The sequence below is a fragment of the Amblyomma maculatum genome, chromosome 4 (genome assembly GCF_055883805.1).
Source record: "Amblyomma maculatum isolate TAMU_Amacu chromosome 4, ASM5588380v1, whole genome shotgun sequence".
Taxonomy (NCBI): Eukaryota; Metazoa; Arthropoda; class Arachnida; order Ixodida; family Ixodidae; genus Amblyomma; species Amblyomma maculatum.
The window spans coordinates 98,758,296-98,784,711 of record NC_139347.1 but is presented as its reverse complement, the minus strand read 5'-3'; the positions used below and the strand labels follow the sequence as shown (position 1 = coordinate 98,784,711).

Genomic DNA, 26,416 nt, shown 5'->3' with positions numbered 1-26,416 from the left:
TTTTTTTTTTTTTTGCTCGACCATTACTTCTTGTCATGGGTATTTGAGTACAGTGCAGTCGTATGATATTAAGTGCGCTATATTTTGTGCAGTAATTATACAGTCTGTTTACAACACAAGCCCCGATAACCACTGATTTCTCTCCGAAGGTTAAATTAGCCACCAAAAAGTCCAAATCAGGGGGGGGGGGGGGATTACCGATAAACACAGTTTCAAGAACAATAAATTAGTGAAAAAAAAAACTGAAAACATGCGATAGTTGTGATAGTTTCAGCTGACTGTACCAGTGTGAGGAGAGGAGGATAGCGAGCTCCAGATGCTGCTTTGCGGCAATCAGGATGCTCCAGATACGCCTTCGCGCCGGAGGATCCACGGCAGCCGTGGGCTCGTCCAGGAGAACCACGTTCGGGTTGCCTACGAACGCGACGGCCAGGGACAGCTTGCGCCGAGTGCCGCCGCTGCACACGGTAGGACTCCTTTGACGCAAAGCTATTATAAACAGTCATAGTACATACCTTGCGCGACAATGATATAATTTGGTGATCAGGACTAAAGCGGACGCGGAATCGAAAAACTGCGCGAATTATTATCGGCCGTTTGTCTATCTCGGTCTGTTTTAGAAGTCGGCGTTAAAATTCACTTAAACGAATTAAAACATATGCGACAAGAAAATACGTTTGGCATAATTTGGCATATTTGATAGGCGGGTATCTTATCCTACAATGGCATCTTATCCTGCAGCAGGGTAATCATATGCCAAACGTGGCATATGATTACCCTGCTGCAGGATAAGATGCCATTGCCAGAATATTCACTAATACGGAGCTCCGTGGAAGTGTCATAAGCATGACGTAACGAACCACACTTCTATGCATAACTGTAGGTGTGTGCAAATGTGTCCTGCACGTTCGTGCCCTAGCACTACACTAATGCTGACATTATGATTCATCCCGAAACAAAGCGCTTTATCTATACAACGTGAGGTCAGGTCTGATTTCTAGGCATGGTATACCTCAGAGGAGCCGAGTACCAGCACAGGGGAAAGCTTGTAGCCATTACAACCTGGTGGGTACCAACAGCACAGAAGACTGATTCCTGCACATCCCACAAAAGTTTGACGCTCCCCACACCACTGAAACAACACAAATTAGCCAAGTATCAAGGTCCTGTGTGCACAAGTGTGCGCAGTAGCTCATTATCAAGTCCGATGAAGAGGCCAGCCATTACTGTTAACTCGGTGTCATTGAATTCATCTGTTTCTGCAGCGACATTAGCTATAGTTTAGTAAAGAGTTGAACTTCCATTTGTCTCAGCTGCACCCGTGAGCTCGCCGCAGTGTAAATCCTGCTGAGAAGCGCGCCACACAGGACAAGTGCACTCGAAACGCGAACCGAGGACTAAGCAAGCACGCGTACCTGTACGTGCCAATGGTGAAGTCCGCGTACTCGGCCATGTCCACAAACTCGAGCGTCTGGTGAATGACGTCTGGCACACTCTGCTCACGAATTCCTCGTAGCCTGGCGAATAGTGCCAGCATTTCGCGGCCCGTCAGCAGGTCCAGAGCCACGTCCGCCTGTGGGCAGTAGCCGATGCGCGCCTGGTACTGCACCAGGACACACAACAGTTAATTCACACAATTGTAAAGTACCCTCCCGCTTCATGAAGCAGTGCTTCGTTCTATAAAACAACTCATTTTTACTAATGAAATGCTCTAGTTGAGCGTCGTTCGATGTGAGTAAAAAGCAGGGAATCATGAGAAGTTCATCTAAGCAGTGGTCATCACTCGCAGAAGGCTTGAGAAAGCAGCATACGTCGACTATTAGGGAGGCTGAAAACTTCTGCAAAGGGGGTCAGTCTCTAAGCGCTCACGACTTTTTCGAAGAATTCTAAACGAATAGAAATCACTTGATTCCATGTCAAATCAAGTGATTTCTATTCATGGTTATTAACAAAGCATTACTATGAAAACTTCGTCAGGCAACCGCTGCAGGAAAGTCAGTGCCAACACGTCACGCTTTTTTAACGCCGAGAGCATCAACATTTTAAGTTACGTCTCGCAATGGTCGCATATATCATTTAGCCAAACATTACGGGGGACACTTAAGTTCCGCTCTTAAGGGAGTGGTTTGACATCGTCAAGGGTACCTGTCAATGCGCGCCTTTCGCACACATGGATTTCGCAACTCGCGTATTCGCTGACCCCTTAATTTGTGCCATTATCTTACACATACTCTTCAGCATACAGCCTTAAAATATCGTACTATGCAAAAGACCCTCCATGAGGATTTCTCGTTCCAATACATCTCCAACTTAATTTCTTGACAGTCATCTAACAGTGTAATAATTTTACTGCTGACACCACAGCAGTCCAACAAAGTGAGTTGCATAACTAACCTTGCTCCTCTTGGTGACCAGGTCAGCGTCGTCGATAAATGCGTTGCCCGACGTGGGCGTCAGGTCGCCGGTGAGCATGCGGAACGTCGTGGTCTTACCGGCGCCGTTCATGCCCAGCAAGCCGAAACATTCGTGCTTGCGCAACGCAAACGACAGGCCGTGCACCGCTTCCATGGTGCCGTAGCTCTTGCTCAGGTTGCTCACCAGCAGCGCGGCCTGCACCAATCCAGCCGGCAGCACGCACGCGTGAGAAAGTGAGGTCAGATTGCCCCACTGTTGTGCAACCTCACGTGCTCACTCACCTGCTCAACGCGGCCTTGCGAGATGAGCTTTCGCACGCGCATGCGCTCTTCGACGACGCCACCGTGCTCGGAAGGCAGGGCGCGCGAGTGGCGACGAACACGCGCCACGTAGCCCAGGCCGGAGTCGAGCACCGTGACCAGCACCAGCAGGGCGAGCCCAACGAGAAACATGAGCAGGACGTCGCGGCCGCCGCTCATCTTGTCCCACGTTAGGCAGCCCTTCGACAACGTGCAGTCGCGGCATTTCTCTGCGACCAGGAACCATGTCGTCACACCGCAGTGAGACGACGGGGTGTTGACGAATAGCTCCCTGAGGACCGCCTCGTCGTTATTTATGTCAAGTAACAGTGAAAGTTACCCCTGTAAATTCTCATTTATCAAACTAGCCACCATTGTCGCAGGAAAAGAAGGTTAGCGAGCCTGGTGGTGCTCGCACAAGGGTGAGGATCTTACCTGGGCAGCATTCGATGAAGCGATTAAGGTGGTTCGGTATCGAGTCAAGTCCAAAGTTTCGGCAAAATAGCAGCCGGTCGAACGTTGACATGTAGCGGCACATCACGCTCTCCTGCGCAATCTGCAAGACAACAGGTGATCAAGGGTTTAGATCATCTTCAAGGGTTGCTTACATAACCCTTAACGCCTCTATTATGACAGAATGCAAGAAAATGTTTTATTAGTAATGGTCATCTAATGTACAGCCTTTGTCAAAAGTATACGGTCCAGGGATTTTTCTTCTAAGCCCCGTAACAGGGCACGTATTGCAACTCTGGCGTTCAAAATCTTATAGATAACAAAGCTTGTCCTTATTCTGCTCTAGCTTACATTCATATTCATGTATTGCTACCAGAAGCTGCGTTACAGGGCTTAGAAGCGAAACCCTTGGGCCGTATGTTTTTGACAAAGACTGTACCTCTATCCGCAGGCCTACACAAGAAGTTAGTTTCTCCTGACAATATATGATAAATCGCCATGTCTCCAAAGGGCAAAAATATAAGGTAATAAACAGGGCGTTGCAGATATTTAAGAACAAATTTATGCCTACAAGGAAAGAAGCACAGCCACTGAAGGAAGATCATTTAGGGTCTTTTAACGTTTTACAAGTGCGCACACACACGCACACACACGCACACACACACACACTGCTCTACACTAAGCATTCAATTAAACCACCACCAGCATTTTCGGGAAATACTTGCGACGAAGCAAACGTCACCTACACTGAAAAACAGTCATTAATTTCTGGGACGCCGGATATTACTAAACTGGGAAGACATGTCTCTCAGCAGTTTACGAAGCTCGCATAACCAAATCCAGAGAAAAAAAAAAGTTCTTTGCTCACAATCACATTTTTACCCAGCATCCCCTTTTAACGTGCAAGATTACCTTTAGTGCAATGACAACGTTATCGGCATCGTGTCATCGACAGAACGCCAGTCATCAACCCTAAAGCGCAAGGATTTAACCGGAGACCCCTTTGCCAAACCACTTGGATTGCACAGGGATTGCAAAGACTCTTAGGAAGCGTGTTTTTACAAGTCGTGTATGCAGGATATCACATGTGCCTTTTACCTGTGCATGTTGCCCTATTTTAAAGAATTCTAGGATCGCACTTAAGTTTGGTTAGGTGCACTACGGAGAAAGCGCTTCGCTTACTGCTACCGATTGTGTTGCTGAGTGTTGCTTTACGCCGTTGCCGATTAACCAATTATTAAAATTGGTTTTTTAACTAAAAGAGTAATCAGCTGCTTCACCTAAATTATTAAGTGCCCCACTAATGTGTAAATAGTAGGCAAACTTCAGTAAATAATTATTTCTATTGATTACATTATTAAATTCATTAACGCATTATTTGACTGGATAAGTAGTTAACTTAGAGAAATGACCCATCAATTTCTAAACAACTGACCAGTTTAAGTAATTTGTTATATAATTCAACATTTCGCAACATAATTATCTCTGCTATCTACACATTGCTTAAAGGAGTACAGATACCACATTTTCATGGCTTTTTTTTTTTCTTGTTAATGATGCGTAAAACATTCCTGCACATGGATCACTACGTGGTTTTTGTCTTCGAACGCTAAATAATTTATAATTGAATTTTCTTTTCTCACTGCTTTTTGTTACGGTTTATACAACCGAGAGACGGTTGTGACGTCACAATCAAATCTAGGTCACGCGCGCATGAAGAAACAGCGATAACATAACAGATTATTCACTTCCTATGATCTTGTTTTTGAGGGAGGCTGACTTTAACTTTATAGTGAATTAAAACAACAAAGGAACGATTATGTTGCATTTTTTCATCCTTCAAGGAATCTAGACTCGACTTTAACGTTACAGTCATCGCTCAGTTGTTGAAACCGAAGCCGAAACAGGTGAGAAAAGAAATTCGATAAAGAGTGTTTCAGCGTTCACAGGCGAAAATCACGTGGTGATCCGTGCACAATACTGTCTTGCGCATCATTACAAGGGCTAAAACACGAACGCAAAAATTAGGTGTCTCTGCTCATTTAACCATAATAATAATTACCCATGCAATGGATGGTACAGTTCGTGCGCACACTCGCGAAAGGCCCTGTCCACACACACTGTCGGCACTCTTGTGACTCCACTTATTAGACAGGAAATGTTTTCGCATTAATATGAAGTAAAACACTTTTCTTGTTCTCCGCGCACCTGAAGGCAGTTTGAAATTCCCCAGGTGAGCGCGAAGCTGGGGATGCCCCTGAAGATCCACAGGGCACCGTCCATGTACGGCGTCTCGTGGGTACCGTTGTCCTGGTTGCCCGTCAGCGCCGGCAGTAGGTACAGCAGAGACATGCTCGTGTTCAGAACCATGCCTGCGCATCCGCCAGCCATAAAAGCGACAAATGAGCCTTTTAAAACAATATATGAGAGAGAGAGAGAGAGAGAGAGAGAGAGAGAGAGAGAGAGAGAGAGAGAGAGAGAGAGAGAGAGAGAGAGAGAGAGAAAGAGAGGGTGAAATAAATTGCCCCGTGTAGTTGACGGCGTCGTCGGCGTCACTCTCATTGTACGTCAGCACACAAAACTTCCACATCAATTTCTGCTCGAAGAAAATGTTGCTATTCTCTCCCTTAATGTGAGCTAGTTATAAGGCGCTCTAAGGACTGTGCTAGTTATAGAGAGGACCATGCGGGCCTTCTAGATAACGGTAGTACTACAATTCTTTGGCCTGTGCATTCGTCTTTCATCATGTTTTCAATTTCAATGCTGTAAGTATTGCAATACTAGCTCGGAATTTATTCGCTCGCAACCGCAGAGCAAAACATTAAGTTCCTTTTTGATAATTGTGAACAATATACTGCGGTCGAATGCTTTCACTAACTGCGCGTACCTTGGCCTCGGATGCTTTTAGATAGCATCAAACTAGTGAAGGCATAAATTGTTGACGTCGAACTCGATATCCCGAGCAGTTTTATTTGACCAGACACTACCAGTACGCGCCATGTTTATTACCTTAACGACAAAACGCAAGCTGATAAAGGATTGTGAAATGCGATGAAGTTCACACTGTCTGAAACGCCTTTAATGTGTGAATTACACTAAAACAACAGGAGATGCATTCACCCGCAACGATGCTCACGCTGGCGATGGCCACGTATCCTGTCGATGGTTGATCGCAAACGAGCGACGCCACGTAGGCGACCGGTATAGAGGCCCACCCATAGCTCAGCATCATTGCGTAGAGAGCAGCTGCAATGGAAAACAGGCCAGTATCCAAGCGTTGGTGTAATCACTTAACTACACAGTCAACTCTTGGACATCTTGCCTTGTGTTTAGAAAGGAAACTAGTATCCTCTAACTGCGCAGGCAACGAGTTCAAGCAAAGCAAACTCCCCTCGCGCCAGAGAGAAGAGAAACATTTTTCTGTTATTCTGAATACCCTTTCCTCTATTGTATTAGGACAACGGACTTGGCCTAGTTGAAGTGCACAAATTATGCACAAATTCTCGGTTTTATATTTGTCTCCTTATTGTATGGTATCCTAATCCAATTGCGCACAGTAATCAGCGCATTTCATTTGTTCTTTCTGCCGTTTTCGATTCACACAATGTTTACTATATGTTTCGAAATTTATTCTGGGCCTGCTGTACAGGCTCAGAGGCTATAGGGCACTCGGCTACAATAGAGGCGAGAAGCAGGAAGCTCATGTGCTGTACAATGGGAGTGCACGTTAAAAAACTCCAGGCGGTCGAAATTCCCGCAGCCCTCCTCAACGACGTCTCTCATAGCCTGAGTCGCCTTGGAACGGCAAACCCCATAAAAAAAAAATATTTAGACCTAGCCTTAGCACTTCTCCACTCTTCGTATTTCCTATAAGCAATTTCGTGCATTACTTGCAGAAATTGAGAAGAACAACCAAACATCGGACAAGCTTAAGCTCCACCTTAAGATTGATTCAGTTTTCAGGGTTTAACGTCCCAAAGCAACTGAGGCCATAAAAGACGTGGAGGACTCCGGAAATTCCAACCACCTGGGGTTCTTTAACGTGCACTGACATCGCACAGCACACAGGCTCCTAGCTTTCCGCCTCTATCGAAAAGCGGCCGCCGTGGCCGGAATTCGATACCGCAATCTTGGGCATAGTGGTCGAGCGCCCGAACCACTGCACCACCACGGTGGGGAAAGCGTGGAACGAGGTAGCGTTAATGTACTTCGTCTTTGCCTTGACTAAGGAAACAGCTTGCTTTGGTCTGAGCATTCTTTTCTTTTTCTTTTATATTCGCACCAGCATTTGACGTCCATGGTAGCGCCACTTTGCACTTAATTACTAAATCCTAATAACCATGTTTTGTTAGCTACACTTAGCGTCAATCTCAAGGCCCGTCACAAAATCAAAGACCACAAAGCATTCGCTCGGTCCCCTTCTAACATGCCCGAGCAAACAAGCATCCGTTGCCTTTCTTGAGCATGTTCCTGTCGCAACGAAATTGTATTGGTTGTCCCTAATACCCGTCCTGATAACCCCCGTTTATTTTCAATATTGCTCTTTGTTTAGGTTACAGACCATCACCACATTTTGCTTGATTTGAACCTTTCTCTTAATGTTTCTATTTTTCAACATTCCTCTGATTATTCGGTCACAAACTACACCGCATACGCTAGCGGCACTAGCGACGACGGGGCTTCTTACGGAGTCATTCAATGCAGCTGCGTACGCTACCGGTTTGTGGCTGTGCGCGTGCGCATCTCTCGAGTCGTCTCTTATGTCATATATGCCGGTCAACCACTGATGATCACGTTGAGAGTGGGATAGCCGGTCTGCCGTTGCCCTTCACAACACTGCCCGCTCAATGAAGAAGTTGCAAGTGGACGCACAGTACGCACCGAGCGTGTAGGTGTCCGAGTATAGCCGGTGCCAGTCGAGCAACGCGAAAGGAAGCAGCAGCACGATCGAGCACACCGCGTGCAGAGCCAGGTCCACCACGAACGCGCAGAACCAGAAGGACGTGGCACTCGCGCCCGCCAGAAGCTGCAGGAGCTTCACGTTCTGGACTCGCTCCTGGGATATGGGTCAAGAAAGTGGATACATGCATGCATGGCTGTGGGTGATTCAAAGGCATCTTTTGGCGGATGCCTGACCGGTAGGATAGTGGTCCACAAATGCATCCAAGCAAACCTTTTTACTCAACGTGGTATGCCTTCTTGATTGTTTTATATATGTCGCTCTTCTTTCACAGCAACCCGATAACAAAGTACGTATCCCTATGCCTGCTCGGCTAGGGTGCAGTGTTATCTACACTACATGGCTGCATCATGACGACATCAGTCGTCTTTATTCTTATCCAGGTGAGCAGGGACGCTTATTATTATCCGTGCTGACCGTGCAGTGGAGGCACTAAAGTGCTCCTAAGAAAAAAACGAACCCGTAAATACCTGGCCTGACAAGCCCTGGAATGCATTTCAGCATTAAATAATGGACCTGTGTAGTTACAACAGCTGACTGGGGACTGCTGTAAAGCGAGTTAGCACAAAATGACAATATATTTACTCGTGTTTGTCAGTGATAGCGATGGTCACCTGTACGGGGAAGAGGACGTAAGTGGCCGCAAGAAATGCCAGCCCGACAGGTATGAAGACGCCGCACATGACGCGCGTGGCGAGCACGATCATGGGATCCGGCTCGGGGCTCGGGTTCTCCTTGGGCAGCGGGTGGTTGACGACCCGCACCTTCCAGCCTGGCAGAAAGGCCCGGGTGGCCGCAGCCAGAGACACCACCGCCGAGTGTGGAGAGTACGCGCTGTGCCACGCGGTCACCTGCGAAAATCGCCACCACGTGGGACGGCGCCAATCCGCTGGAGGGTAACGTGTAAAAGGCGTGCTTTCCGTTAAAACCATTAGGAGTGTTTCACAAAGCAAACCCTTTAAACCCTTTTCCTAACCATGAAAAACAGTTAAGTGACAGAAATTAGCTAGTAACTATTGTTTTGGTAGTAATTTGTTTCTTGCCACTAAGCAGTCCCATCTTCAATACCAGATCGTTTTTGCTTGTCAGTCATAGCATCGTATGTCACGACTTTAATGACAGAAGCGTTAAAATGGAGGCCTGCAAAAATACCTGGCACAAAACGCCTTCAGTCTCAAACTGAAGAGAAATGGGATCCAATGAGCGTCATACTAAAGGGCTTCAGGTTCGTTCGGCTGCGCCTATGTAGAATAAACATGTGCGCACCATTTTCTCGCGCGCTGCCTTGAAAGCTCTAGGAATCGAACCCAAGGGCCTGCTCGAGGAAATGTTTAAGCCTTTAAGCCATCGCGGTGATCGTGTTTGGCTGTGCTTTTTCTGCCTGTCATGACCGTCACTAACCTCGATGACAGGCTGCCCGTCCTTCAGAGTTCCCGAGGGTGCGTGCACGATGGCCTGCGGAGGCACGGCCGACCAGTTGCTGGTGAGTCGGTACGCGGCACCTACGACGAATCTTCGCCGATAGCGCTGGTAGTTATCCAGCGCCTGGCCTTCAAGCCAATGCCAGGGATCGTCCTGCTCCAGCCGCAACACCTTGGCGCCTTCGTCTTCACTCAGGTACCTGGAACCGCCGAGGTAGCCCATGATTTGAGAATAAATAAATGGCGCCTAGTGTTCTCGACTCCTATTAATAAATTCGCCCTATATTCAATATGGCTATTGAAAGTACTCTGCTTGTCACGAACATATATCCGTGTTTGGCAATTGCATCACTACCTCAGGTGGCAAGCACAGGTAAGGTTTAAGTGAGGTCCACCACCATAGTGATCTGTGCTTAAACCAGATCTCGTTGCGCCTTTCCTTTTTAAAACTTTCAGCTGAGCAACAAGAGCCGGAATAGCACTAAGTCCTAAGAGAATATATAAATTCCCACTAAACAACTAAGTAACCGATGAAAATGTATGTAACTTGACTAGGCGGTGGGACAGAGAGCGCTCTAGACAATTATCCTTGAGCGGTCACGCGACCACTATGAGTATATCAAAAGAACCTCAAAATTGGCAATTTATTCTGCAATAGTACAGTTCATTTCAGCTAGCGTATACTCTTGCCACGTTCAGATCAGCTGAAATATTTCGTATTACCCATTTTTCTCTGCTTTTCCTGGATATTTGTTTTTGTTTGATTTAGTTACTACTTAATGCCACATTGACATCAGCTCAAATGTTTCGTATTGTTCGTTTTTCTGTGCTTTTACTGGATAGTTATTTTTATTCAATTTAGTTATTATTCAATGCGTCAACACAAGCACCTTATCAACACCCTCTGTATAATTTCGGTGCTTTTGCTTGCAGATGACATGGTAAACTCTCAGATAACAATGACAGAGCATTTTGTTATTGCTGCACACTAGACATAAGTACAACACGAAACCACGGCGACGCTTTCTCGCTTCTAGCTAACCGACGACATTCCGTACATTGCTCGAACACACCTAGGCCAAAGAGCCATTTACGTTACTACCTCATCCTTTATAAACTTAGCCTATATCTCATTCTTGCGTTTAGTGTTTCACTAAGTGAACATTTGTGGCCACAGAAACAATGGCAATGGTTAAAATAGAAATTAAATGGCCCTTATTTGCCGTGTCACCTACAGCAGATAGTTGTGCCAGGCAGAACACTCAACGCAACCGTATAAGCGCCATTAAAACACTTTTTTTTATAACAACCGCTATTATTATTTTGTAGAAAGTGCATTAGTTCCTTTCAGTAAGTATAGCTTCTTTTCGCTAATTAGCTATTGATCTGCTTTTTACGCACCGAAAGGAGTAACCGATGGGGTGTGCTTTTACTTTAAGCTACCGCTTGTCAATTTCTACGGCAGAAAGTAGATCAATGGAGCATATTTGTACGCCATGTTTGTACAGCGGTGATGAAAATCAAATTAACATACACAAAGCCAGATTTCCGGTCAGTAACATTGTTTCTGGAGACTGCGCACTAATTGCAGGCTACCCAGGAGTCAAAACCAAGCAACATCTTTCACCATTTTCATAGCTGCGTGAACGGCATGCGGGCTATGAAAGCTGCTGTTTCAAGAATCGAGTCGAGCGGTGTTAATCATTTCACGCAGCATTCTTATATAGCTTAGTGCCTGTTAGCATACTAACTGACGTGTATTGCAAAACTTATTCAGTGATGCCGGACTGGAAACGTTTGTATGCTTGTGCAGAAAATTGTCCCGTCATTTAATTTGAGAATACTATGAAAAAATATCGTTTCAAGAATGATCTCAAATATACTGTAAAACAAGCTTGTCCTTAAACCAATTTCTTATTTGCAACTCGGAACCAGCGCACATCATAAAATTCTTAAATGGCAAAAATAGGAGAAAAAATTTTGAAAAATAAAATGTGATGGATTCAATATAGTCTGGCCACTACGTTCGATTGTCATTGCAAGCAAAGGTGGCGTGCGATTACAGTGGTCATCTAAAGCACTTAACTCTGCAATGGCACCTGGTCTGAAGCAAACATTTTATTTTATTAACGTATTGAAGAGGCTCTGCTCACCTCGCATATCTTCGAGAAGCCACGTTGTTCATGTTCTCGTCGGTCGTGTAAAAGGCAACCGTGTGACCGAATATTTTGCTGAGAGAGTACTCCACCGGCCCGGAGTAGATGAGCTTTCTCGAGATGTGCGTTTGGTTCATGAACACGAAGAGGAAGATGACCTGCAAATGCCGATGCAAAATACAGACGACGGTCATCTCTAGTGTGCGCTTGACGCTCTTCACCGCCCGCTTAATCCCAAGAAAGAGTTATCTCCACACTAATCAATATTGTGAAAGCCACTAACTGGCATTGCCCAAACCGTTGGGCCTTGTACACACTGTATAGTCGGATACAACTTGTCTACAGTAACCGCCCCACTTGGGTCCTCCGTATCCAAAATTAACTCACTGTTAAGGCTTTTCTGGTTACCTAAATAAAAGAAACTAACCGCAAGACGAAATTATAAGCTCAAGAATTTCGGTGCCTCTTGGTTTTTTGGTGCAGCCAAAAATCAAAAACCCGATTCTGTTTACTGTTCAGCGGAGTAACACAAAGATTTCCGCACCACTGCCTATAGTTACCGATTGTTTTTTTCTGCTGTTGCATTCTACTATATGCGGCTTGACGATCCACCGCGTAGTTGCAAGGAAACAAGAAACAGCTGAAGCTAGTTATAACGCAGATGAAGTGGCACTGAATTTCTTCGTTATAATAGTAATTGATTCGTTACAGCTGTCGGTCTCCTTGGCAGTATTAATAACATGTTAGCGGGTGTACCTGGATCATATTACCCGATGACAATTTGCAGTTATTCTATTGCCGATGTGTGCTGATACATACGTGCCGCTCGCCATCATACAGAGAAGCTGTTCAAGAAGGGTGCTTGCGAGGGAATCTTTGCTACACGCCCATCTCTAGCCACGTTCCGTATAAACTCTGGTGACTTAAAGAAAAAACGGAAATTCGTAAGACACCTCTTCCGTCCCTCTAGGCTAGTATGTCTGCGTGAGAGCTATACACATGCGCACCTTGAGTCCGTGCTATGGCCTAATAAGCGTGCACTAATACGCCGGCCAAAATCACGCGCGTTCGTTTCCTTCGCGATCCGGATAGTCTGTAGAGTCTTATAAAGCAAGTATTGAAATAAAAATATCTCTGAGAACAGTAGGAGTCCTGTTTTTGTATATTTAACCCCGTTTACTTGATGCTGAAGCAGAGGTTGGACGACATATCCTTCGTGAGTGCCCGATTTGGTTGCCTTCCCCGCATTGCGCAAGAGCACCTCATTGAGCAGAAACATTACAAGCTTCAGCACGTGATGTGTACCCAAGATAGGGGACGAGCGTTCATGTCCAAGTTGTCGAAGCGCTCCTCCACGTGTTTCGGATGGTACACTCTACCACTACTGCTTACCACCCGCAAAATAACAGCATCACTGAGCGCTTCAACCACATTCTAGCAAACCTGATGTTTGTGTATGTTGCACCAAACAGCATGAACTGGGACTGCGTTCCACCATTCGTTGCGTTCGGCTAGAACACGGCTACGCAGACCACAACGTTAATGCCTCTTTTCGTTCTCCTCTATCAACGTGAGCTAATGATGATATTTGACATCATAGTTCCATACCGCCATGGTGCCACAGAACACTTCTCGGTGTCCCAGGGAGGTCGTATTCCAGATGTGTGGGTATGCCCATACCCACACATCTCGATCTCCCGGTTCTAAAAATCGGATGTGCACTAACCGAAAGCGGCAGGAGCAGCATGAGCATTGGCAGTCTGAAGTCCCGACGGCCGTAGTGCAGCCTCTTCAGGACCAGGGCGTACAGGCGCTGCTGGGTGCTCGGGTGGACCCCGCCGGCAGCCGCCTTGTTCGCGTCGACCAGGGCGCAGGGACAGTCGGGCAGCTCTGGCATGCCGTCATCCTCGCTCTCACCCGGCTCGCGGTCCACGTAGCGCAGAACGTCCTCGAGAGCAGCGACGAACACCGATACCGAGTCGAGCAGGTACAACCGCCGGTTCTCCTCCAGTTCTCTGAGTAGCTGCAAGACATTGGCACAGCATGCTATATGACCCAGTTCCTCGACATCCAAGAGGCTGCCCGCCGGGGTAGCGCAGTGGTTAAGATGCTCGACTACTGTGCCCAAGGACGCGGGATCGAATCCCGGCCTCGGCGGCCGCTTTTCGGTGGAGGCGAAAAGCAAGGCACCCGTGTGCTTTGCGATGTCAGTGCACGTTAAAGAACCCCAGGTGGTCGAAATTTCCGGAGTCCTCCACTACGGCATCTCTCATAGTCTGAGTCGCTTTGGGACGTTAAACCCCACAAACCAACCAACCAACCCATCGACATCCAAGAGGACAGCTGCTGCTAAAGCCGCCTTATTTTACGCAACAGTGTACTGAACTTGTGGCGAAACACCAGCACCGTGCTCCAAATTTGTCGCGGAAAAATTCAGCATCATTTCAAACGTGTCGGAAAAAATACGCATGTGATTTCGCACAACTAAGGCGCAGCCATTCTTTGTGCAGCGTCGAAGGTAAATTTCGCTTTCATTTAGCATTCATCTGTTGGCCATGTTGGAGGCTAGACTGCGAGAGGGATTCGAACCGACAACGTAAGTGCTTCTAATTGTATGTCATTAATTATTGTAGATTTCCATCGTGAAGTGGGACAGATACTGCGCCTTCGTTTCTTCAGAAAACAGCCTTTGTGGAAAGTTTTGTGGAATCACAAAGGTGCTAAAGGCTCTATTGAGTCTACTGTTAAGGCGAAACTTGCAGGTCATTTACCTCTAGATGAATCATCCGTTGTCGACAAAGCAAGCCGTCCATGCTATCTTTCTCCTTATCTCCATAGCCCTGGTTTCGTTCGTGCCGTGCTCTTTGAGAACGGAGGAAGGAGGGGAGACAGGGAATTCCCCACCCCAAAACTATAAGACAAAAACTGCAAGCCGTGAAGTGAGCACGTATTATCACGCAAGTCATGCTTTCCCTTGAGTGGTGCCGCATCACGACTAGAAAAGAACAGAGCCGTCCTAACAGCCCCTTTGGCGAAGCAAGCTATTTGACTGGCACGCATTCTTACGTAGTAGGCCCCATTCTTGTGATTTGGGCTGCAAGAGGCGACACCCTGTTTCCTCACTCTTCGCCTCTCCTCTACGCCGTACCTGAATGAGCGTATTGACGCCAGGGTCGCCCACGTTGGCATTGAGCGTCTGGTGGTCGTCGGCCTGGATCTGAGCCCTCGGAACGTAACGCCGCACCAGGTCGACAATAGCGCGCGCGGGGCTGAAGTTTTTCATGCCAGCCCGAATCCAGTAGCCTGTGCCTGCGCCATTGGTTGTGTAGCGTTCGTCGCAAGCAGAGCTTGTGCAAATAAACGGCTATCAATGCACTACAACCATGAAGCTGCCGAAAAAGCGGCAAGAAAGTAGTAAAGCGTGTCGAATCTTTTTTTATACATTCTAAGCGAATTGATTTATTACAAACTAGCTGTTCAGGTCAACGTTTAGTACCCTCCGCTCAATGCGGCCTGAAGGATCTCATAGCCTGAGTCGCTTTGGGACGTTAAACCCAACAAACCAACCAACCATTTTTTGCAGCGTGCGTCAGATTTCAGTCACTGAAGTCAACAGTGCCTCGTGGATACCGCCACAGTTGCATAGAATTTACAGAGGTTCATCTTATTGAGATTCGCGGTTCTCACCATAGGTGGTTCGCAGGAAGAGTGGGGAGCCGCAACAACGTAGCCTGCCTCCGGACAGCACGGCAATCCGGTCGCCAAGGGTGTCGGCCTCCTCCATGCTGTGCGTGGTCAGCAGCATAGTCTTGTCCTCGTGGAATCGCAGTACACACTCCCACAAGGCGCCCTTGCACTCAGGGTCAGCGCCCGCCGTCGGCTCGTCTAGGACCACGATCTGCGTGTGCCAATGCGAGTGTATCCAAGTGCTTTGTAATTGGCTACGACAGCAAGTTTGTAACAAGCAAGGACAGAGCTACACTCGGCAGATAAGACGTCTTCTGAAACTTCGGCGTGACGCCATGGAAGGAAGTTGAACACTGTTCAACTGTCATGCCGCGGATATATGGCTTCATTTTCAGTAACTAAACATACCCACTACAGCTTGCAGCATTGACAATCCTCAAGGCGTACCTCCGAATGTTCTTGTATTGTACAAACGCAGCACTCATTCTTGCTATTAAAAGTCATCTGATGACAGTGGTCTACACTAACCAAAGGACTGCCGACGATGGCCACCCCGAGCTGCAGCTTTCTCTTGGTGCCCCAGGAGAGAGAGCTGGCGAGTGCGTCGCGCTTCTCGGCCAGGTTGAACGCCTCCATGATCTCCTCGATGGCCTCGTCCGCCGTCGCCCAACTGTCACTGCGGATCTGCACGTATGCGCAAGACGGGACATCGTTAGTGGCATGTGGGGTTTTTCAACGTTTCGTATTCCACCTAGTGTAGTGTAAGGAGCAGAAGTGGTGCACACGATGCCCGCTCCTGTGGGCCGAATCAGGAATGACACGGATGAAAGTGGCCGAACCCCAGTTGTTCTGATTAGAATGGTCACTTTGTCAGATGACTAGAGAGCAGATGCTTTTGTACAACCGAAGCTTGAGCGGTACGCACCATTTTTTATTAATAGTACCCAAATCCATCGCATCAAACAGCGTGAGAAAATACGGGGACTAACGAAAGGACGACCCAGGACAAACACTGACTCTCAACTAAAATTTAATTCCCTATGGTAAACTACTTATACGCATGAGCGAACGAAACCACCGAAAACGGAAGGAAAGGTTTAATAATATGTGGCTGAAAAACATGCCTTAGCTACAACTTTCCGCATAATCGTTTTGCGATAGCGAACACTGCAGCTCTTGATGACGGACACCTTGTTCATTACCACCAAACAGACGTTAAAGGCATAGATTACGTATTGTTACAAACAATTGCCGCATATATGAAACAAAATCTTATCTCTATCACCCAGAGCGGCAATGGCAGCCACAACTTCTTCAATTAATATATCACAATTCCGTAATTTCGTACACCCATAAGCCGAGCCCTGTGCGACTGCAACCCTGCAGACACACCAGAAAAATTTATTTCGAAAAGAAAGCGCCAGCTATAAAAGCAGCTGCACGTTTTGGTCCTACGGCTTTCGCAAAACCTTTTTTTGCTCCTGTTCCACATTATGTAGCTTGTTGTGCATCCTCAGCGCTAAAGATCTTGAAAGTGAAAAGGTGTCCTGTCCTTATAACCTTCCACTGACACATTGTAGGACTTCTATCGATAGGTCAACCAGAATTGCAATGCATCTCAGAAGGAAACCCGGGGACGGATAAGTTCTTACAAAGATTGCGTGTTTTGCTCGTTTTCACGCAAGCCTTCCTTTCCGGCTACGGGTAGTGGGCGTGCATAACTATAGCATAAGCGCGCACCCTGGCGAAGAACTGCAGGTGCTCGAGGACCGTGAGTCCCAGGAAGAGCACGTTCTCCTGCGGGCAGAAGCCCATGGAGCGGCGAGCGGCGTCCGTGTCGAGAGCCACGTCGAAGCCGGCCACGTAAACGCAGCCCTCTGTGGCTTGCTCGAGGCCCGTGATGAGCCGCAGCAGCGTTGTTTTTCCCGCCCCGTTGCGCCCCAGCAGCACCGTCACGTCGCCTGGGTACGCCCTGAGGCTTACGTGACGCACCGCCACCGTATTGTTGTGGTAGACCTACGCCGGCGGACAGAGCGAGTAACATCATCTTAAAGTACCTCATGAACTCGCAAAAAGTACGGTTTGGTTTGGTTTGGTTTGTGGGGTTTAACGTCCCAAAGCGACTCAGGCTATGAGAGACGCCGTAGTGGAGGTCTCCGGAAATTTCGACCACCTGGGGTTCTTTAACGTGCACTGGCATCGCACAGCACACGGGCGCCTTGCTTTTCGCCTCCATCGGAAAGCTGCCGCCGAGGCCGGGATTCGATCCCGCGTCCTTGGGAACAGTAGTCGAGCGCCGTTACCACTGCGCCACCCCGGCGCAAAAACTACGGGTTAAAGCGCTAGTGTGAAGAAAAATTTTCAGCACGCTTGCACTTATATATTGGAGCTGTCTAGTTTCCTAATACAAAAGCTGCACACTTTTTTTCCTGAAAACCTAATTTTATAAGCTAGCAAAAGTAAACATAAGCGCAGCTTTGACAGTATATATCGACCGTTCTTTACAAGAAAACTGCAGTGTCAAAATAGTGCGTTTGGAGCGCGTATTTCCGAAGTCAGGCTGAACCGCCAGTCAATTGCAAGCTATGTCTTTCAAATTCGTTTTCGGTCTTACGTCATAAATTTAGATAGAGTGGTGGAAAATGATTTATTCAGTGTTATCTTCAATAAAGAGCCAGAAGAAAGCACAAATTTAATTCTTCTATTTAAACAACGCAGCTATGTTTTTCAACCATGTTAAATCATGCACACAAAAAGGAGGTACAGTCGAAACGATATAGCTTATAGAGCTCCAAAATTATCGTGAAAAACTTCATCTATAGCTGATTCGACGTACATAAACCGCAATCTAGAAGCTTATCTCTAATTCAGAAGCAAGAATACAGTGCACCTAGCGACTTCCTGCCGCCAGCGTGCCACCAGCGCTGCGATCGCTAGGCGTTGCTAGGCCTAACCTCCTTCGAATCGAAGGTGCAGCGGAGAGGGCTTTGTAAACAGCCACTGCTCGCATAAGTCGTCTAATCATGTTACTATAGCCCTATAAACCTTATCAATCTCTAATCTCATTAAGGCTGAGTTCTTTTCCACAATGCAGTTGAGAGGGAAGCGATGGTCTTCGCTAGGCTTTGCTTAGGTTGGCTTTACCACGTGCCTAGAATATGCGAGACATTTCAGTTCAGTAGACTAAAAACTACCCTGAAGCACGCTCACAAGCCCATCACAATATGCGGTTTTACAGCGCTGGCGCTGCCAGCAGGCATACAAGACAGCGCAGCCGACACTTCTCGTCGCGAGAAAAGTGTACTAATATCGCCATAAGAAGCGCTACATGTAGGGGCGCGGTACGTCGTTCGATATTCGCACGACCGGCGGAACCGATTCTGCATACTGCGTGATTCTCTTACACATTCGCACAGATCTTCAGGAAAGTAATGTGGGTTAGATATAGCCAATAACTCATATATCCGGACTCCATATATCCTAGCTCTGCTGTATGCTGTCATCCACCGAGCCTATTGTCAACCTCCAATAAAGTAAGGAATAAGCCAAGATATCTCATTTTGTAACAGCCCTTTCGCCGGTTCATTCTTTTCCTCTCTTCTTATGGCGGCTATCGCACATCAGGTCACGAAAGATAGCTGACAAGAGGTGTCATTTGACGGCTGTACAGTGAAAGCGAGCATGACTATACTGAGGCACAGGTATCAGTAGCGCGTGATGCCAACATTGTACGGAAGCAACGGCTGCACTCGATGTGACGGGAGTGCCGCTATCATATTGCGACTTCAATCAGATTTTGCTTTGTTGCTTTGGGGGCTATAAAAAGAATGCGCCGCAAGAAAAACTCATTAATCGGGTGGTAGTCCCCGTGCCTACTTAGTGCCGTCCACAAATGTCCAAATCGGCGCAGCGCTGGCGAGTCAAAAAGCAATGAAACAATTGATACAGCAGACATACTCCACTAGGGCAGTATATCTCCTTTAAAATCAGTATGTTGGGCTTGTCAATGTCAAATGCATTGTTCTTTCTCCAGGTGCCGCCACCCCCCCCCCCCCCTTTTTTTTTATTATTCGCGTCATCTTCTTTGATCTTAGCCAAAAGGCCGAGAAGCGATTCTACGGCACCTCTCATAGCCTGAGTAGCTTTGGGACGTTAAACCCCACAAACCAAACCAAACCAATCATCTTCTTTTCATCACGTTTCTTTCTTTCCACAGTTCCCTGGACCTTTCCTTCTCCAGCTACCTGCGCGTGCATCTCAGGCTTCTGGGCAAGCTGGATTCAGCGTTGTGTTTTTTTATTTTCTGTCTCCATGATGATTAATGTTCTCAGCGCTTTTCTGCACTAGAAATCACTTTTCCCTGCCTGTTATTTGTATAATCCTCCTTTTTCTTTTAATTTGGATTTCTTCAATTTTCTTTCGGGCATTTGCTACTTTTATTTTCATTCAGCTGGTTTTGCCTGCAATGACCTCTTGTTAAGTGTGGTCTTCCTCGCCCATTTATTTTCTTTACATTTGATGTCTTGAGAGTTTTAAAATAAAAAGGCGCTTTTGCCAGCTTCCAGCACCTATTTATTTTATTTACAGATACTGCTAGCCCTCTTTGTTGGCTGCGGCCGGATTGGGGAACAATAGGTATTGAGAATGCTCTCAGCAAAAATTTTCAAGAAGCTTTCAAAAGGCCAGCAGCTACAAATTTATGGCTTAGAATGTGCACTACGCTGCAATCAATGTTCCCACGAAATACTTTTTAATTAAGCAAATCTACGTATCCTGTCGAGCATCCACCAGTCTTCGCGGGCAGCAGATTTTTTTTTCTATCATAGCAAAAAGGTGGCCTCGTTGCTAAAACGTTTCTTGTCGGCGAAATACGCTTTGCGTAAAGCTGTTTGTGTCAAGCGTATTTACCATCCTCCAATTTTCGCTGTACTGAAAGCGCAGTGTTCTTTCAGCAAGACCTGATAATAGAGCAATTTTAAGGCGAAAGCCTTTATTGCCTTATCGTTGTCGTCAGCAAAAGTGTCACGCTTTTGCGGAGGCTTTGATTGGTCGAGACGGGATGACGTCATGGAGGTCTCGACCAATCACATAGCCCCCCCCCTCCCACAATATGCGTAAACGCGTATTTTATATGGCAATATGCCAATCAATGATAAATTAAAAATTAATAAATAATTAATACTGATTATAATTGATTACTGATTAATGACTACTCAATAGATAATTACTAATTGGTGTTACTCTGTTTTGCCTCGTCGTGAATTCCTTTCTCAGTTTATTTTTCTGCTGACTTCCACGCCTTCGATGGTCACACATTCTGTCATTCGTTAACAATGCTGTTCAGTTCAACGCGCTCGTTTTGTGCGCGCCACGGTCACTCGCCTTGGTGACGTCGTTGAGCACTATGCCGGGATTGGTGCGCTCTCCGATGCCTTCCATGGGAGCGTTCGCCTCTGAGGAGTCCGTGGTCGACTCAGTCACGCTCACTTGGCCCCTGCCGCGGGAAGTCCAGTAGCTCATCTGCACGCCGATGATTTCACAGCGATCGTTCTAGTTGGATATACCTACAGTTCCATCACACCGGAAATCATGCCGCCGTGAAATGTCGAAATTGCGTGCTCGGCCGATGCAGAGGTGACATCGAGTTCGCGTGATAGCAAACAGCCAATCGCAGAACAACGACCGCAGGAAATCCAATTCAAAAATGGCCTCTTGGCCCAACAGAAAATTTTTGGGGACTACATCTACCACCAATGGGTATCGTGTGATATGTTGACGAAGGCAACTCACGCAAGCAAAGATAATACAGCTGAGAACTCAAACGCTATCGCATTCCCCCCTTAAGCAACCTGGACTCATAGTTCGTCATGCGAAAGACTCACGACCGGAACTGGTCAACAAGCACAGACTATTCTTGCAGAAATCGTGACAAGTGGCAGCACCATTTTCCTCGCGTCGAATTTTGTATCACGTCAGTATCCCGTCAAAGTGTCGTGGCCATAAAAAGAATGGTGCAGCTGTGCCATAGGGCGACCGTAGTTTTCTGGCTTTTTCGTCGACATTTTCGGACTTTAAGCTATACCCAGTCAAAGTTTGGGTTTAAAACGATAACTGGTAATCACTTGGCGGCATCCGAAGTCATACTTTTACCCTCGCGCTCTCATCGCGCGAGGGGTAAATGATTGCCTGGAGCCATTTGAAGTCCCTCGATGGGTGTCGCAACAAGAAGTTATAGCATGACCTTGAACGTCACCCAAGAAGAAAAGCAGGACGCCAATAGTGTGCACAACCAATCGCACGAAGGCGCATATACCCTACGCCGTGCCAGGCGAAAGTCACCCTGCGCTTTAAGGCATGTGGTGTGCTTTTACTGCTATGAGATAGAATATATAACCTTCACATGCACGTGCTCACGTGTATTAGAGCAGTTTCAAGTGCTATGTTTAAGGCGAAAGCCTTCTTGGCTAATGAGTGGCGCAGAGAGGGAGTGTCCGCCAAATATGAAAAAAGATGTCACTGTCAGGAATCGAACTACCATCCTTCCCTTCTTAGCTAAGCGCCAAACGACTACGCCATGCCTTTTGTGTAAGGATGATTTTGTAATTCCCTTTGCCTATCGTAAGGACGCCGAAAGGGGCTGAAGTAAGGGATGACAGCAACAGTTAAAAAAGGATAAAAAATGAACCAAATTTAACAAACTTGTTCGAAGGTATATAGGTTATGGCGGGCGAAAAAAAAGTTTCGAAATCTGCGCATTTAAAATTAAAAAGAAAACTAAGGCAAGGAAACTCCAGTTGACTACGGTGCCTCGATGCGCGCCCTCAACGCAGCGGAAGAAGTCGTGCGCATCGAGGCACCCTACCGTCGACAGACTGATTGCGCCATCTAGTGCTACAACCGTCGCATGCGGCAAGTAGCAGCAAATGAGCGGAAGATAAAGTCCTTCGCATTCTGAGCTCTTAAGCAGTCTTAAGAGCTATCCCCTAATTTTTCATTTTTCTGGTCGTCCTCCGCAATATTGTTAGATCGTTCTCAGATAGCAATCTGTATTCCGCTAAAACAAAACAAAAAAAAAAAGAAGCATGGTTTCCACACCATCTAGTAAGGATAACATTAGTACGTATTTTGATAAAGCGAATAAAGCACTAATAGGGATTTTTTTTTTTTCTCCAGCGTATAGAATACAAACTGGATGATTAAAAATCGAACAGAGTGAGAACTGTAAAGCGAGGAAAACAGCAAATCGATAGCGGTGCTTCTGCCGTACGGTGCTACACGTCATGGAGTTGTGACTGTAGCTGTGCGACGCAGTGCTGATTTCCGCTAAGAGGAGGCAATATTATACCAAGCATGTAGGAAAGCTGCGCTTTTCGGCTGTTGATAAAAGCGAATGAACTAGAACACTTCCTTGCGCAATTGCACAAAACCGTTGGTGTTTGTTCGCGTTACCTGAGTCTATGGCAATGAACACTCCGTTTCGCAAGCTGTTTGCAGTGCTACGAAAAGTAGGGGCGGCCCGAGCCAATCAAGATAACACGTTCTGCAAGACTACGCTCTCACGCTCCTGTCGCCAACGGTGGCTCAGTACGGTAGGAGTACAGCAATGTTATACGCTTCATCCGATTGGCCCATGTCGCCCTATAAAGTTGCGAACAGTTCTTGAAACACGGTATAGCGGAAGAACTCCCGTAATGCATTGTGTTCCAACTAACACAAACGGAAGCACTTCTCCATCGTTCGGCAGAGGAAAGAGGCGCGAACTTCAAGCCATGCCTCTAGATCGAAAATCTCGGCAGCGTTAGTGAACGTTGCTCGACCCTGGCTCATCGTCTAGTCTCAGGAGACTTGTACGATCATTGCGAACACCGCGTCACGAGCTAACCGCTTCGTGCAACGATCGCTCCTTTCCTAGCAAACCCATCAGTGCAGTATGCTCTGCAGTATCGAAGGAGGGTTGTTTTCTCCACATTCATTGCAGAAACCTACAGCGTTTATTCGTGCCGCGTATTGGAAAACTAATCGAAATATTGAGTATATTTCTAACAGTCTCGAATTGCTTCAAACAAGTTTACGTTATTGGATCATCGAATGAGATAGGAGAATGTTTGCTTCGTTGGTTGTTTAAAACTCAAAATATTAGCCAAGCACTACTTTCGACCGACGTTCACTCCTCGATCAATATTCATCAATGTCTTCACAGCGAGAGCAATAGCTGCTATGATAAGAGTTTAAAAAGCTTAAATGCCCTATGGCGTATATAGGCCAATTTTCATCTTTTCTCGCCGGATTCGAGTTAATGTCGTCCGGCGAATGGCAACATTGCTTTTAATTAATCTCTGTTTTAAAAATTACAAGGAATATTAGGGAGTAAAGTAGTGAAAGACGTATACCTGAGTGCTGCATTCTGCTACGCAACTGGCACAAATTAGTCATTAATTATTTAATCAGTCATTCAGAAGACGAAACAATTAACAGCCTAATTAATTGAACATGTTTAGGTAATTAATGACTTAATCAATTAGACATCAAGTAGTAATTTGTAATTGATCATTGATTGGCCTATGGCCATATAAGGCACGCATTCGCTCATACTGTAGTGGTGCTCTGTGATTGGTCGAGACCTCTATGGCGTCATCCTGCCTCGGCCAATCAGAGCCGCCGCTAAAGCGGAGCACATTTTGTCCACGATTTCATGAGCCATTAAAGGCTTTCGCCTTAATATATTGCTCGCACCGCGTTTCAGGGCTCAAAACATTATCCTATTTGTGTCTTGGCGCATGCAGCACACGCGGCGCACGACTCTTGCCTTTGTGAAGAAGAGCGGCTCTTTGGGGATGCCGTACTGCCAAGGCCAGACGTTGTCCAGGTACCAGACGACGATGGCGTACACAACACAGTAGGCGCACACAACCAGCGACATGCCGACCAGCGACACGTTATCGTAGGGGGAGCCGGTGGCGCGAAGGTTGCTCCAGCGCGCCCCTTCGTCTGCGAGACCACAGGAGAACGAAGGGACGAGTACAAGTTGCAGTCATGGACTGAAGTGTCACAATTCTTCCTTAAGCACTACTAGAACTGAATTGAAGCTAACATCGGGACGTACAATGTCCATCATCAACCATGCCAGTACACCAATCGTACTTAGAAGTTAGAATAATGGCCCTTCAGATTGATGCAAAATTCCCATGTCGGGGTGGCCAAGCAGCTCAGGAGATGAGATTCTCGAACATTGCCACTCCATTCTTCTCTTCATCCCCTGACATTGTTTCAAAAGATACTTTGTTCCAGAAACCATTATTATAAATATAGCAACACCTACGTAGTTAATATGCTCCTTAATTCGAATTCATTCTTTCAATATCGTATCCATTCACTAGCGCATGCGCAGCCTAACGTTCACAGCAAAGTAGCCTGGTGCGTCTTATGTTAAAATAAATATACACAGATTCCTTATGGCGTATAGTTCATCACAAGATTGATGTATCGGTGAAATAATGCGCCTGTCTCGAAGCTCGTTCCTTGCTTGTACACTCCACGCGCCTAACCGCGCGGCGCTAAACTGCCGCTCACAACTAGTATCAGTATCACTGTCGAATCGGCGCTCAAAACCCATCAAGGCAGTAAGCGGAGCGCTGCCAATATGCGACGCGCTAAATGCCAGTTTCCATTTCCGACAAGCCTTTGTAGCAGACATTTCTGCAGAGCTCAACAGTAGTGAGATGACTCAACTGTTCTCCTCGTGCAAGGTAATGATGCGGAAGATCCAATGGACGGCCATGTTGGGAAAGATGGAGCTTGTAATCTTCTGGCCGACCGAGAGGTCTGCGTACTCTGCTGACCCGGGCACATCCATGAAGAAAATAGGCACCTCGTATGTCAGCGTCCAGAGGCAGACAGTGGCAAAGACTGCGTACACCGCTGCGCACATGAGAACAAATTGAGAGGCGTAGATATCGCTATATGTCGTATACTCAATATTTTCCCCTTCTTCATTCAGTGGTCCTCTACCCTTCTTTAGTTACTAGTCTGTTAATCTATACAACGTGTTACAATATTTACACCCATGTCGTCGTAGATGGAGGCTGCAGCTAATCGTACTTGCAAGGCTCCAACTTCCTGCTCCAGGAAAGGGGGCTCAACCATTGTTTCTAAATCCCTCACAACGCCACTGCGATTGTGCGCCACTGAGTCAGGAGTAGGAATTTGGTTGCTAACTTGCCTTAATTATCGCTGAAAAGTCGTCAGGTATTTGGCCTCCACAAGCCAGCCTGCGTGTTCAGCGAACACGAGAGAGAAGACATCTTGACATTTACTAGGATTCTCAAATCGCCCTAGCCTTATGTTATTACCGAGTCATTTGTGAAGTTTAGTTTAATAATTGATTGTTCTGATAAAGGAAAAGAGAATATTTGGCATTGTTATTCTCGCCTTCGTTCGTAACAATGTGTGTTGCGCGGCGGTTTTCTCTCAAACTATAGTTGTCAAGAGGTGTGCCCAAGCCGCTACGCGACGGATGCCAGAACGTTTAAAGTATGCAGAATGAGATTTTCGCCTTCCAGAACGGCTCAAAATGTGCTCGCTACCCTTGTAGACATTTTCAGATAACCTAACATTAACTCCAGCTTGCTTTATTGGGTGTACAATGCATATGTGGCCAAAGCGCGTTTCACACGGTGCAACTATAGCTATCCACAGCTGGCAGCCCACAGATGCTTTGAGTATGAAGTATTCATTCGTCGTTCACGGCAAATAACTTAGTCTTATAAAAGGGATCAAGCGAGGTCATGGCGCCTCTTTCGATAGATGAGAAAAGTGCTCTGCTTACTTAATACTGAATACGCTTGATAGGGACATTGGCTGATAGGTGAGCAATTAGGGACCTCCCATGGCCTGGCCGTGAATCACATCACAGTGGATAGCGCAGAGCAATACAAAGACCGACGAAAATATCAACTTGTTGGATAAGTCAGATCAAACGTTTGCGGTTGGAGGCAGCACCAGAAACCGAGTGCGAGATAGCGAAGC

At 46.6% G+C, this 26,416-nt stretch overlaps 1 protein-coding gene across 1 annotated transcript in view; it reads right to left on the bottom strand.

The window, feature by feature from the left end:
- LOC146191771 (phospholipid-transporting ATPase ABCA3-like) overlaps nt 1-25,169 on the bottom strand; it is a 32,600-nt gene extending 7,431 nt beyond the window's left edge. The window contains exons 1-19 of the mRNA XM_084599984.1: nt 25,121-25,169; nt 24,198-24,379; nt 20,774-20,911; nt 17,132-17,407; nt 15,920-16,075; nt 15,392-15,602; nt 14,853-15,013; nt 13,431-13,727; nt 11,702-11,862; nt 9,529-9,748; nt 8,742-8,978; nt 8,049-8,223; nt 6,288-6,413; nt 5,376-5,539; nt 3,150-3,270; nt 2,697-2,944; nt 2,395-2,610; nt 1,416-1,603; nt 285-458 (exon numbers count right to left, since the gene is read on the bottom strand). Of these exons, the coding sequence (XP_084456110.1) occupies nt 285-458; nt 1,416-1,603; nt 2,395-2,610; nt 2,697-2,944; nt 3,150-3,270; nt 5,376-5,539; nt 6,288-6,413; nt 8,049-8,223; nt 8,742-8,978; nt 9,529-9,748; nt 11,702-11,862; nt 13,431-13,727; nt 14,853-15,013; nt 15,392-15,602; nt 15,920-16,075; nt 17,132-17,407; nt 20,774-20,911; nt 24,198-24,379; nt 25,121-25,169 (3,500 nt within the window). The remainder of the gene's footprint in view (nt 1-284; nt 459-1,415; nt 1,604-2,394; nt 2,611-2,696; nt 2,945-3,149; nt 3,271-5,375; nt 5,540-6,287; nt 6,414-8,048; nt 8,224-8,741; nt 8,979-9,528; nt 9,749-11,701; nt 11,863-13,430; nt 13,728-14,852; nt 15,014-15,391; nt 15,603-15,919; nt 16,076-17,131; nt 17,408-20,773; nt 20,912-24,197; nt 24,380-25,120) is intronic.
- Between the last annotated feature and the right edge of the window lie 1,247 nt (nt 25,170-26,416).